The 13229-nt window shown below is 42.3% G+C and overlaps 1 protein-coding gene across 3 annotated transcripts in view; it reads right to left on the minus strand.

The window, feature by feature from the left end:
- AMOT (angiomotin) overlaps nt 1-13229 on the minus strand; it is a 62768-nt gene that overhangs the window by 12329 nt on the left and 37210 nt on the right. For all 3 annotated transcript variants that reach the window (XM_017818573.1, XM_017818583.1, XM_017818576.1), the window contains 3 exons: nt 12280-12424; nt 10827-10919; nt 8041-8186 (listed from right to left, as the gene is read on the minus strand). In XM_017818573.1, coding sequence (XP_017674062.1) covers nt 8041-8186; nt 10827-10919; nt 12280-12424 — 384 coding nt within the window. The remainder of the gene's footprint in view (nt 1-8040; nt 8187-10826; nt 10920-12279; nt 12425-13229) is intronic.

Below are 13229 nucleotides of genomic sequence, written 5' to 3' on the forward strand. Positions count from 1 at the left end.
TCCACAGCTTCATGGAAGAAAAGTCCACTGAGGGATATTAAAGACAAAAGACACCACTCTGGGCTCAGGAAGTCCTTCTTGGAAGTGGAAAATACTCTGGGAAAGTATCACTGCTTGTTGGCCCCATTCTGATAACGCTCCCTAGGAATCTGCTCTGAGTTTCAGCAGACATAGGATACTTTGATCTGAACAACATGAGCCATTCTTACATTGCACCTTTGTTCCAAAAAGGTCTTATCATGTGTTTCTTCAAAAATTTTCCCTTTTCTCACTCCTCGTTCCTCGAGGCAATGCAGAGATTGCAATGTGAATAGCGGAGAGAGAAACATCCCCAAACACTATTAATCCCAGACATGGTATCCTTTTCTTCTCTTCATAAAGTCAGCAGGCATCTAATCTCACAGCATGAATGTTGCTGCCTTAGAGGATTTTCCCCCAACAAGTATTTTACAATAAAAGTTACAATAAATGGTGAGCAATCCAGCCAAAGGACTTCCCACCAGTGCATGTACAGTAGAAAGGTATTTTTATTCGATTGCTCAAGATTTCAAGCTTGTTTGGGACGGGAGGGACAAGCAACATTACACTTAGATTAATAGCAGCTCAAAGTGGCCAAAAGAGAGAAACTATGGGGTTAGCAGCAGAACCTAGAAATGGAGAGCACCCAGTATCTTGAATTTTGACCTGGACAAGAGTAAGGAACAACCTGATAAACTCACTAGCAGTGAAATAGTATGCATCAAGCTGAATAATAATATCTTGCAAATCAGCTCTCCTCCCCCTCTCTTCTGGACAGGGGGATAAAAAAGTTGAGGATGCAGTGATGCACATTTGGTCTCTTATTACCTACTACAAAGCATTTAAATTTCTGAAAAGTTTTTTAACACACAGGTAAAATCCTCCCTGCAAAAGCAGCCGCTGACAACATTTTACTGGTTTCAAAATGAACAAACCTGAGTATGGGTATGTGTGGATAAACGTTCTGGCCTGCATTCAGAGAACACCAAGAGACCAGCCAGAAAACAGAACCAGGACACAGAAATTCCACTGAAACATTCACTTTGAAAATGCTCCCATCAGCCAAACCTGCAGGTGGAAAGTTGCAACACAAGCTGTTGCCCAACTTCCTGCACTGCCTGCACATGCCTGACTTGGGCACCAGACCCAACGTACAAGCACAGCTTGTTCAGTGGCTTTGCAGAAAGACAACATTTTCTCCCCCTTCATAAGGTACACCTCATCTTCCAGCATCAGGAAGAATTAGGAATGTTAGAATATTTGGGAGTCGTGTGTGTATTTTTTTAACAACGTAAAACTGAGAATTAATTCAGGAATTCCTTAAGTAATTTTCAGTTTTTTGGAATCCAGATGTTCCATAAGCTTTAAAGGCACGGATGTGCTCCACACAACTCAGCTTTCCCAATGTCTTTTGTCAGAATTATCCTTTATCTATAAGATTGTTTCATTTCACACACTTCCTGCACTGTCAACTCACTGCATATTCTGGCACTTTCATTTCCAGCTCTGCCACTCTGCGAGTGTTCGTGAGAACAATTTACCCTTCTGTGGACCAGGACTCTCCAGGAGTGGCAGAACTGAAATCTAGTTTTTATATTTTTTATTTCTTAAACTTTATGACTTCATCTGTCCTCTCAAAGTAGAGAGGATCGGGAACGATTTTCCCAAGCGCAGAGGGATTTCATTACCCTAAATTGAGAGTATGATCTTGTTTTCCTAAAACAGGAATTGGAAACAATTTCCTGAGTATTGCCAGGGTGCTGAAGACATAAGTAAGTTGGGAGGAAGGAAAAAAAGGCAGCATGCTGAGGCTTGTTCTTGGTCATTTGCCATGGATTCCCCACCCTCTCTCTTCCATCATAGAACCTTGGCTCAGTGCCAAGGGCCACAACAACATCTACCACAGCAGAGATGGCATCAAAGGATGCTGGAATTCTCTCCTCTGCATCAGGCCTTGCAGTGAACACGTGCTCTAGGTAAGAGTTCATTCCCGAAGCTTTACAAGGATGCAGTCACACCCTTCAGTATGTAACTTTAAATAAATTTGACAAGATAGTAACTTTTCTTTTGATGGTACAACATTTAACTAAGAAGCAAACTCATGGTCACATAATGTATCATAACTGCTTTGCCTCAAAGGGTGCTCTGAAAATGCAGAGCATTTTGCTCATGAGGATATCTTTATTATAACAGCTATTTAAGATGTAAGATCTCAAATAACCTCAGTGCATGTCTGGAAGCACAGCAGAGCACTTCAGCATGACTGTATCCCTTCCCAGCATTTCCTGCAGCACAGAGCACAACTTTATTAATATCATTATCTTCTCCAGGTCAATCCCTGACTGCTTTGGAAAATGTCCTAACCAAGAATCAGAGATCAGGCTATAATTTTATCAATAATATTTTCTAACTAAACTAGTGCAAACAAGAGCATTCACTCTCCAGTTCCCATTTACTACAAAGCTTATGTAAATTCTGCAACAGGACCAAGGACAAGAAAAATAAAGAGGACCAGGAATGGCTTGGGCTCTGCAGAAATCGGGTACACGAAGTGCAAAGAGAAGCAGGGAATACCCCAGGATTCCCTGGCTGCCTGATCAAGTATTTCTGGCTTCATTTTATTTTCCCATTCTTTGCATGGTCTAAAACCAATGGCCAAGGATAAAGTTTTCCTCTCAGAAATAGGGGTACTTGATTATTATTACAACTGTCCAGCAGAAGGGGGATTAACATTCTGAAAGCCAAACAAATCCTATTCCTCCATTTACTCAGGCTTTGACAAAGCACACAATCTCGTTCAGGGATCCCAAGTTCTTGCAGAAGGAAGGCTGGGAAGGGGGCACAGAGGTTTCATGCACAGGGAGCAGGGGTACACAGGAACAATGAATTTTCACTGTCTAGTCCCAGGGGAGGCTGTAACATCCTCCGACTGGAGCTGCCTGTGCAGGACAAACGCAGTCCTGGACACAGCAGGTGAGGGGGAAGGAAGGATCCTTTTGTAGAGATCATTGCTTCCAGATGCATTACTCAGCAAACATTTTTTCTGAGGAAGAAGAGAAAACTTCCTGCATAGCCATCAATGATTCAGAACTCTCCCAGGCATTTTGTCAAACCCAGCCATTACCTTCTTCATCTTGGACAGCTCCTGTTTCAGCCAACTGGTAACATTCATCAGCATCTGCTTGTCTCCCACCCACAACTTCTGATGTCTTCAAAGTCCTTGGTTTAATATATTCAGGGTGTTTTCATTACATTCTGGGTTTATCCTAAAGCTGAATCCATTCACACACAGCTGAAAATGTGTTTCCCCACAAGAATTTGCCTGCTATGGCAGAAATGTAGTTAAAAAATGAGACAGCAAGCACGTTCAAACCACCTCTCCCTCATGCAGTTGGAATATATTCCTCTAGGATGCCTTTGAACCCTTGGTTGGTTTGAATTCAGGCCCAACAAGACACCACTGGCCCCAGCAAGAGCTCATGCTGAAACAATCTGGTAACACTATCCTCTTGCTAGGGAATAGTGTTTGTTGCATGGGAATGTCATAATGTCGTCGCTCCGTTTGTTTGTGCTAAAATAAGTTCTAACTCTCAGAGCCACCTCTGGAAAATCACTAACTGGCAGAATATGTGAGATAGTGACACAGCAGCAAAAAGCCAGTTCTGTTCTGTTACAAGAATGTAGGTCATTAGACACACACATATCAGTTACAGGGAAGAGAGGGAGTTTTCTCTCCTCTGCACCCTACCCATCCAGGAACAATAAGCCATCTAAAAAGGGTCCCCTTTAGAAGCAGCTCTGTCCTGAAAAGAGTATTTTGTAGCTCTCAGAGTCTGAGCATTTATGTGAGAGAAAGGTATGGAGACCAGGAATATCTTTTTATAGACCAAGAAGTGACTGGAAAAAAAACAGACAAGCCTTCAAGCACACAGTTCTCCTTTGGGTTTCCTCTTGTGCCAGAGCTCTGCTCTGAAAGTATCTCAGACAAAGCATATAAAGTACAGTAGATGTCATTGGGAAATGCATTTTCACATTTCCCCATAGACAGAACCCTCGCTGTTTTCAGAAATAGTAGGTTATTTCTCTCCTACCAATAGAACAGTGAAAAATGAATACAGTATCTTAGCCCCGATAGCTGTTTATGTTGAATTCTGGTGGCTGAAGGACCTTATAAATACAAGCATTTTTAGAAAAGATATTTCATTCAAACTTGTTCTCTCTGTCAGCCCTCAATTTCCACCCATATGAGAGGACATCATTCTCCTCTTTCCACTGCAAGTTGAGTGAAAGAGGATGGCAAAAGAGTAGATATTTTTATCTTCCTGGAGGTAGTCACTATTTTTAAAAGCTGTCTCAAGGCACTCAGTAAAACAGTGGTTTGTAAAGTGGTGGAGCAAAGGAGTACAAGCTACACTACTGCGACAAACCCCACAAACTTTCTTTGAATTGAAGTTTGGTCTTCTGGGGTATGAATTTAACCAGAAATGACCAAGTTCAAGAAAAGCTCTGGGAATTCTTTTTTTTTTTTTTTTTTTTTTTTTTTTAAAAAAAAAAAAAGTAAACCCAGTAGCAATTGTACCCTCTGCACCCAGCAGCTGTGGTTAGATAAAGTATTTGGCATCAAAGTCCTTCCTGCAACATTACAAGCCTGGTAAGGACTGGCAATAAGTCGGCATTTACTCAGTCTGGGGTGGGTCAGAAGGATCCTTTCTGCAAACACAGCCATTCTGCCTCTGGCCCAGAGCAAAGCCAGGTTTAAATGCTCCATCTGCTGAAGGCTCTCAAGGTGTGTGTGAGCAGATGTTGTTTAAATCACGGTACCATGACTATTTTACAAGCTCACACATCCAGGCCATCTGTGACCAGCCACAAACCTGCTGCCATTCCAATGTTTCCATCAGAGTTGGGACCATCACAGCAATCCATGCTCCAAAATGAGAATTTTCCATTGCTTTAGCTGCAGTTATTATCACTAACCATTTCCGGCTGTGATGTAGGTTTTTAAGTCAATGTACATATGTTCAATTTATCTCAAATGTATTACACATAATGAAAATAATCTGAAGTTTTGATTTGAAAAACCACAGACTAATACTTTACTCGAAACAACTTTAATAGGCTGATGATTCATGCAAAACTGTGGAATATCTGCTAAAGGGAAGAATGAAAATGCAGAAGGGAAAATAGGGGGTTAATAACTGGGTACCTTTAAGGAGAGTAGAGAAGTATAAATATCGTATATAAAACATACATATGTAGCAGTTCTGTTCTTAGACAGATTTAAGTTTGCTTTAAATATTTATGATCAATCACCCTTTTTTTGCACTTTGCAGAAATAAACTCCACACTTTCGAAAACTTTAATGGCAGCTTGTTCTAAATTTGAAGAGTCATTTCACCCTTACAAACAGGGAGAGTATTCTGTGAATGTCTACTTTTGCTTCCAACTGCTTCATACTATACTTCACTATCTCCAAGATCATCCCTTTCTCCATCACATTTAGCATCCCTTTACCTCTCCTTTTGCTCCAAGTTGGATGTTAAAATTCAATATATATAAAAACCCTCAAAGCACCACAGGGGTAGACAAGTATCTACATTTATAGATGGGTGGTTTTGTCCAAACTGGCAATTCAAGCAAAAGATTTTTAAAAGAATCTAAAGTTGCAATTGCAACGCAATATTTAAATTGTTACGGTGATATAAGACTTACAGCTCTCCTTAGAATGGAAATATTCTTTTTATAAAGAATCTAGTGCACACAAGGCAGGGTTACTCTGCTTAATAGGAAGTCAAAACGGAAAGGGAAAACCAAAAAAGCTGAAAACTTACATTACAGGATGCAACAATGAAATGTGCACACCCCCCTCAGGCCCTGAGCCAGAGTAGCTGCCAAACCTGAGCATAAGAAACTCCACCCTCCTCAGCTGGAGTAGTTACAGAGACAATTACAGATTAAGTAGGCATTCAGATGGCAGGAATAAAAGAAATAATCGACAAATTGTCCATATCCTGGTCACTGAATGTCACTCACTCAGAACAATGTTTCCATTGTTCTCTAAACCGTGTCCTGAGCTCTGAAGAGTCCCCTCCAAAGCTTGCCCTGAGCTCTGAAGGTCTGGCTGCCTTTCGAAGATTTACCAAACAGCTTGGGGATTTGAGAACTTTCCACAATTTAACACTAATGAGGCAACAAATGCTTTATAATCCTAAGTATTTAATTCAAAAATGATTTGAGAAACCTGCAAAAGTGACTCTTTAACCTTTGTTTCCCGTTTTTCCCCTCTCACCTTTAGGAGAGTTAATTCCTGCTCCCTCACTGAGATGCTTCCATATTTATCTGCAACAGGAAGGGTGGCACTTCCTGCAGGCCCTGGGATTCGAGCAAAGGTTGGATGCATATGAGCACGAGCCCTCATGCAGGGCATTTCACTCTGTGCTAGTGTGCATGTCTTTTTTAAGCTATCATGCAATCTAGCCCAAAGTCACTTCCCTACTTTACCAATCTACTTAGGCAGCGATACTTCGCTTCAGCTTTACTGTGAGAGAGCCAAAATTAGTGCCTGCACTGAGGTTCAACCCAGGCAAGTGCTGGTGCAGCTGATCACAGCACCTTCTATACACATTGACTCCAAGCAGGTGAATAGTTCAGGGAAGTCACAAGGATGTCCCATGTACTTGGAGTTAGCGACACACCAGACTTTTAGTGTAATAAGGTGCTGAAATTTGAACAAAAGCCAAAGAGCTCCAATACATTGCAGAGTCAATGACAGAACAGTTCTAGAGCCAAAGAGAATCACGTCACGTGTAAATAAATTACCCTATAACCTAATGCTCCCTGTCCCCTGAGTAACCAAGGTGCAAACCAGCCATGCCAGGCTAATAAGGTTATGAGAGCAGGTAACCCTACAACACCATCCTGGATGAGCAGAGCACATCCAGGAGGAGAGACCATCGAGGGAAGGCTTCCATGAAGCTGAAGAGATTAAAGAAAGGGGCGAAAATTAAGGACACCAGGTAAAGAGACACAAGAGGGGAAGGGCTATTGAGGCAAATACAGAGTCAGAGAAGAACAGGCTAAAATTAAGAAAGCAGCTACATCTGTACCTGGGAGAGGAGGATATTCCCTTTGTCTTTGATCATTCCTCCTCTCTTGGCACAATGGGATCCTGAACAGAGAGAAAAGTAGAAGCAGACAAGGGGAGGGTTTGAGGAATGTCTCTGAAAGCAGCAAAATTCAGGTGCATGTAGGAACAGCGCTGAGCTGAGGGTGATGCTGAGTGCTGGCAGGCAGGGAGAGGGCAGAATTGGAGAACAAATCAGCAGTGAGGAAGTGTGCTTGGTCATGACATTTCCTCCTGAGACTCTCCAAGGAGGAAGAGTAGGAGTAAAGGAAGCAGAGGCTGAGAGTGGGAAACGGGGCCTTTGAGAGGAAAGAAGCAGGCAGGAGGAAAGAGGACGGACGCTGTGACGCAGAAGGGCAGCGAGGTGAGAGCCATGAGTGGCAGGGACAAAGCTACAAAAGCAACTGCTGTGAAAGCTGCCCAGCTAAGCAGCTAAAATGCATTATCCCCTCCTGGGAGGAAAGGTAGAGAAAACAACTAAGGTCATGCCCAGCTTATTACAAATGCTGGGCACATCCAGAGCTCTGCACTGTCCCCACACCTGGCGAGGGGACAAGCTGCATTCATCTGATACTATTTGAAAGTCCATCCAAATCTGAATTTCTGCCAAGTTCAGGAGGTTGCCAGGGCTGAGATCTCAGTTCCAGCCCACTTTTACAAGTTGAAACAAAAAGAAAACAAAATATGGCTGCTTACACAAAAGCACTTCCAAGGAAATACAGATTTGTGGCTTATCTGTGCACAGTTCAGTGGTTTAGCTATTCAACACAAAGCTAAGTAGATATAAACAGCTTTGAAGAAAGCAGATTTCTTTAAAACTTCCACAAGACAAACTCATTCCCCCAGTCACTTTTACTGGAACCCAAGCTACCCTAATTTCTCTGTCCCAGCATCCTTACCTCCTCCTCCAGTTTCACCACCTTGGCCTGAGCGTTGTTCAAGGCCTGGTCTCGGATCTCGATGTGTCGTCGTTGGTCCTCGTTGGTGGAACGTGCAGCAGCCAGTTCTATTTCCAGTTTCTCTTTTTCCCTCTGTGTTTCCTTGTCTGTGAAAACAAAGAGAGAGTTATCAATGGACAGTGCTTGTCTCTGCCTAGCTTTCAGGAGTATTTCACTCCAGAGGTGAAGGAATGATTGTACTGGAACTTCTCACAGGAGGGAATGCAAATCTAGTGCTAAGGACAGAAAAAAAGGACATGGCTTTCAAGGAAGAGAAAGACTTATAACCCTGAAAAACAAGCATGGTACCTTCAAGTAACAATGTGCCACAATGATAGTAAGAAGGAATAGAAGCTGCATCACTTAGTACAGTTAGTCAGTGAGGTAATTTGCTGTGATTATGCAGATGGTTAGTGAAACTTGGCACCTCTTCACATCTGAGCTTTCAGTGGTGGAAAACAAACTGAGTAATTGTAATATCTCAGGCTGGGGAGAGAGATGGCAGACTTCTGTGCCTGAAAAACTTGTGCTCCTTTTTTCCACACTGACCTCACAAGCAGGAAGGCTGCTCTGTCCAGGGCAACTGTCCCTTTTCAGAGGAACCCTCAGCTGTCCCACTTTGCTGTCAGTACCATCAGAGGAGTCAGAAAACAAGTGAACAATGAGAACTCCCGAGTCTTCCCCTTAAAAATGACACCCTGGGCCAGAACTGAGGCACATATATCTGTTTGGTCACTGCTCAAAGCAGACCTGCAGCTAAGAAAGCCCTTTGCCCAGCACTGAGAGTTCACGTCTGATGCTTTAAAGCCACCCCAAGCACAGCAGCTCATTCTTTTCTGCTGCTCTCCAGAAAGAGTTGGATCAAGTTGAAGCAGCAATACTGTTTCAGGAACAGGGCAACTGCCTTCAGAAAAAAACTAAATGGGATAAAAATAATTGTGGACTGGAGAACTTATCACACAGGGGCGTAAGGCAAAGCCACAACGCAGAGTTGATGTCCTCTGTATGTTGTCATTCCCAGCTCAAGCCAACCAGCAACAACGATAACATTAACCCACTTGCTGGATACATAACCACAGAATACTCCCTGGAGTGATCTACACCCAGCACTGATGACACCAGAGAAACTGCATTCCAGAAACCAATATCCCACGACAAAGGAATGAGGACAAGGAGTGGAAGGCTTGAAAAACAGGAACTAGGTGCTGGGTGTTAGAAGAGACTGCATATGGAGCACACGGGCCCGTTTGTGCAAGCATGTGCATAACTATATTTACAGCACCACAATTACTCCCTTTCTTCTGCCAGCAAAAAGCCAGGAGCAAAGCTTTAGCAACATGGAGAAGCTAAAGATTCCCTTCTGCTGGGGAATCAGCACAGCCCACACACAGGTTGCAAAACAAACCTCTCCACCACCAGCACCCAGAACTCTGCAGAGCAAACCCTGACTGCAGCTCAGAGCCAGCCCATGACACAAGACACAAGGACAAAGGCTAACATCACCTGTCTATTTTTTAACTCATCTTTTCCCAGCATTTCTCCTCCACCCAGGAATGAGTTGCTGACAGTGTGAGCACATTAAAGTGTGCTGCAGAGACTGAGCTGCAAGGAGACAGGGTGGCATTATGCCAGCAGGTATCAGTCAGTGCCAGCAGGCTGTTTTTTAATCTCTAAGTGCTTGCAGAGAGCCTTTTGGAGTTTTGGTGCAGACTTTTCCCCAAATGAGAACTGCTTCAATTGACAAGTGCCTACAGCACTCCTAGAAATGCTGGGACTGATGAAATGTAGCACTATGGCTTCCATGTTCCTTCAAAAGCAGAAATGGAATGGGAGGCCTCACAGCTTTGACCTTCCCATCTCTTTGGAGGCACCTATGGACCTCAATGTCCACCCAACCAGTCTGAAGGAGAGACTAAACTCACAGACCTTCCCCTACCACCAGGAGTTTGGAATTCACCCCCTGACAGCCATTTGTTTGCAATGTAAGCCACAAGGAATAAGCTAAAGATGACATGAGACAGGAATACCAGCATTTGTCAGAGTAGCAGCAGTGTGTGTTGCACTACAGAAAAACTCTATTTTGCAATTTTATTGTGCTACCTTTTCATGTAACAACTGGAGAAAAGTGAGCGTTGTCAGAAGGGTGGAGTACACTATGGGATGACAGAAAAGTTGGCTCGTCACCATCAGCCTCAAGACATTTCAGTACAAAGGAAAAGCAGCATTTCACATCCGTCATTTTGGTTTGCCTTGTGATAAATCCACTGCTGTGGACAGAATTCCTGACCCTCATCCAGCCCAGCAGACTGCAGGAGTGTTCATCCCCTTTACTTTTGCTGAACAGGATAGGGCAGGGGCAAATAAAAGAGGAAAGAGTCAGGAGACCTAGCAGGCTCCAGTCCCACTGGCCTTAACTCATGCCAGGACTCCTGTCATTCTGGGAAGGTTTAATTCCAAAGCTTTCAAGGAATAAAACAGGTGGATAAAATATCCTGTAAATTATGGGCTAAACATTAATTTTACAGTTTAACTGCAAACTACCTTTGCTCTGCAATCTCTAATAAATCCCATCAGATGGACTTTACATACTGACAGAAAAGGAATTCTTTAATCTCTCCTCCTTTCTCCACTGCCAGTTTTGGACTGTCACTGAGCTGATTTCTGTCCTGATAATTAACCTGCTGCACTGTCCTCTGTCCCAGGATGGCTGGAGCTTTCCACTGACCCATTATGATTGTGCAACTCACTTTGTGCAAAGAGCTGAGAGATGGTTTTCCGATTGTCTTCAGACCCCTCAAACTCCTTCTCTGCAAGCTGCTTGTTGGCTGTCTCCATACGTTCTGCAAAAATTTTCAATAAAAAAAACTAAATAAATAAAAACTTTCAAGTGTTAAGTTACGTTTGCTCAGGGCATTTCTAATGCAAGCTGTGGGAATGGATCTCCTAATTCTACACAGTCTAAAATGCCCATCAGAAGCTGGCACTCACTTTTGAAATGTTTCTAGTTATGTCCTTGAAGAAATATGCTCAACGAGACAAAACAGTTTAAATGAAGTTCCAAAGAAATTACTTTAAAAAATTATAACACAGAAGAAGTTTGGTTTTTCAATTTATACCTTTATTTCTTCCACACAATTAAAAGATTATCTTATAATTACCCACTAAAACTTAACAGAAGATTAAATCACTGCTGTCCAATTACCTGACTTGAGGGAGTAGTGTGAAATGCTAAGAACAGCTCAACAGCTCTGCTGCTTCAAGATGCTAGAAATATGTATCAGTCTATGAAAATCAGAATAAAATGTGTATGCTGTGTTCTACTCTGAATAAGATTATTTAATGCAGACGTTTGTGTACTGTCCTTCTCAAGGGCACTGGGCACTGCATGGCTTTACTTCCTGGATGCAAAATAATGTCTGGGAGTAGGCTCTTAGCAAGAGACACAGACTCTCTCTTAGCAGTGAGAGCAGATGACATGCAGGACAATCAGAAGGCTTCCATAAAAACATTAAACTTAAGTTTAAAAGACTGTTTGTGCACCTTCAAACACCTCAAATTGTGGATGTTTTTCACCTTTACCTTTTGAACTAATGCTTAAACTTTTACTCCTGTTAAGGTCAAACACCACTCTCCCCTGCCAGCCATCATGCTGCTTCAGCCTCTCAGCAAGAGCCAGACACTAATAACATCTCACTCTGGAAAAGGAAGGGAGATCCAAAAAACCAGATGCCTACATTGATAAGGAATGACAAGACCTTCAGGAAGAACAGACAGTCTGCAGTTTGTATGTAAGTGCAAAAGGGTCACTGGACAGGAAATCAAGTGAACACGCCCGGTGTGGGATTAGGCAGTCAGCAAAACCTCTTTCCCTTTGTGCAAACTGAACAAATTGTACAAATTATCTTTAGGATATAAGACATGAGAGAATTCCAGGCTTGCATCTGGTTTATGGTATTTGGCTTATCACATGCTTCTTGTCAATGAGAAACAGGCTGGAAATGAAAGACTACAGCACTCTCCTAAACCTGTTTTTTCAATTCTCCCAGCAAGTGCTTCAAATCTCCAACTACTGAATAGTCCCGAGTATCCCATCATATTCCAGTTGTGTCAGACACAGTGAATTCTGCAGCAAAATGCTGTCCTGCCAAGTAAGTATAATAAAAAACCAACACTGATGAACAGAAGATTTACTTCATTTACCTCTTAGATCCCTGTTGAAATCATGAAGCCTTCGAATTTCTCCTTCCAGTTTGTTTCTCATGGCCTTTTCCAGGGCATCCCGCTTAGAGGATGATTTCTCCAGGTTTTTGTACGCCTCTGAAACTTGCTGAATTTCTGTTTCCAGCTGCAGTGGAAGTGAAAACAAGCACTTACTATTTTATCATTAACAATATTCGTTCGGTCTCAGACGAGATTACTTTCTCTCAAGTGTTCTTTTTTGAGAGAAACCTGCACTTATAAACTAAGTAAAACAACACTCTCGGGTCTGGATCCATCTGTATAAAGAATACCAGTGTCTGAAACAGAGTTTTGGACCCTCCTTCCAGGCTCTCACTCTGGTTCCCCAATATGATGGGGATATAGCAAACTGAAGAAGTGCAAATGTAATCTATTTTTTTTCCAGGACTGGGGCACTTTGACACTACAGTTGGTTTGGGCAAAAAGCATTTATATAAATAGGTAATGCAATATCAGGTAAGTAAAATAAAAAAAAAAAAAGGTAGATCAAACTATGCCAAAAAAACCCAGTGACATACCCTGCATTTCTGAGGAACTCTGTAGATAGTTGTAATGGTCCAAAATTCATAATAAAATCTCCTGATCTTCTATGTTTACACTCCTACAACTTATTTGTGCTTTTAAATATGCAAATTATAAATGGGGGGAGGGAAACTTTGCAGTAGAATATGTTCTATCCTTCTTTCTAGCCTTCAGTGTAAAGTTTCCCTGATCATTCAGAGCAGAAGGAGATTCACTTCTAACTCTCCTCACTAGCCATGGTTTGCCATGGAAGTGTGGATTTATGTTACAGCAAACCCCACTAGCACTGTCTACAGCAAGTGATCAACAGGGAGGTGGAGAGAAGTGCATTTTTATCCTTCTGTCATTATCAGGAAGCTGTCAAATACTTCTCTAAAGCATTTCCTTGT

The sequence above is a fragment of the Lepidothrix coronata genome, unplaced genomic scaffold, assembly GCF_001604755.1.
Source record: "Lepidothrix coronata isolate B3197 unplaced genomic scaffold, Lepidothrix_coronata-1.0 Scaffold2, whole genome shotgun sequence".
In the NCBI taxonomy this organism is placed as follows: Eukaryota; Metazoa; Chordata; class Aves; order Passeriformes; family Pipridae; genus Lepidothrix; species Lepidothrix coronata.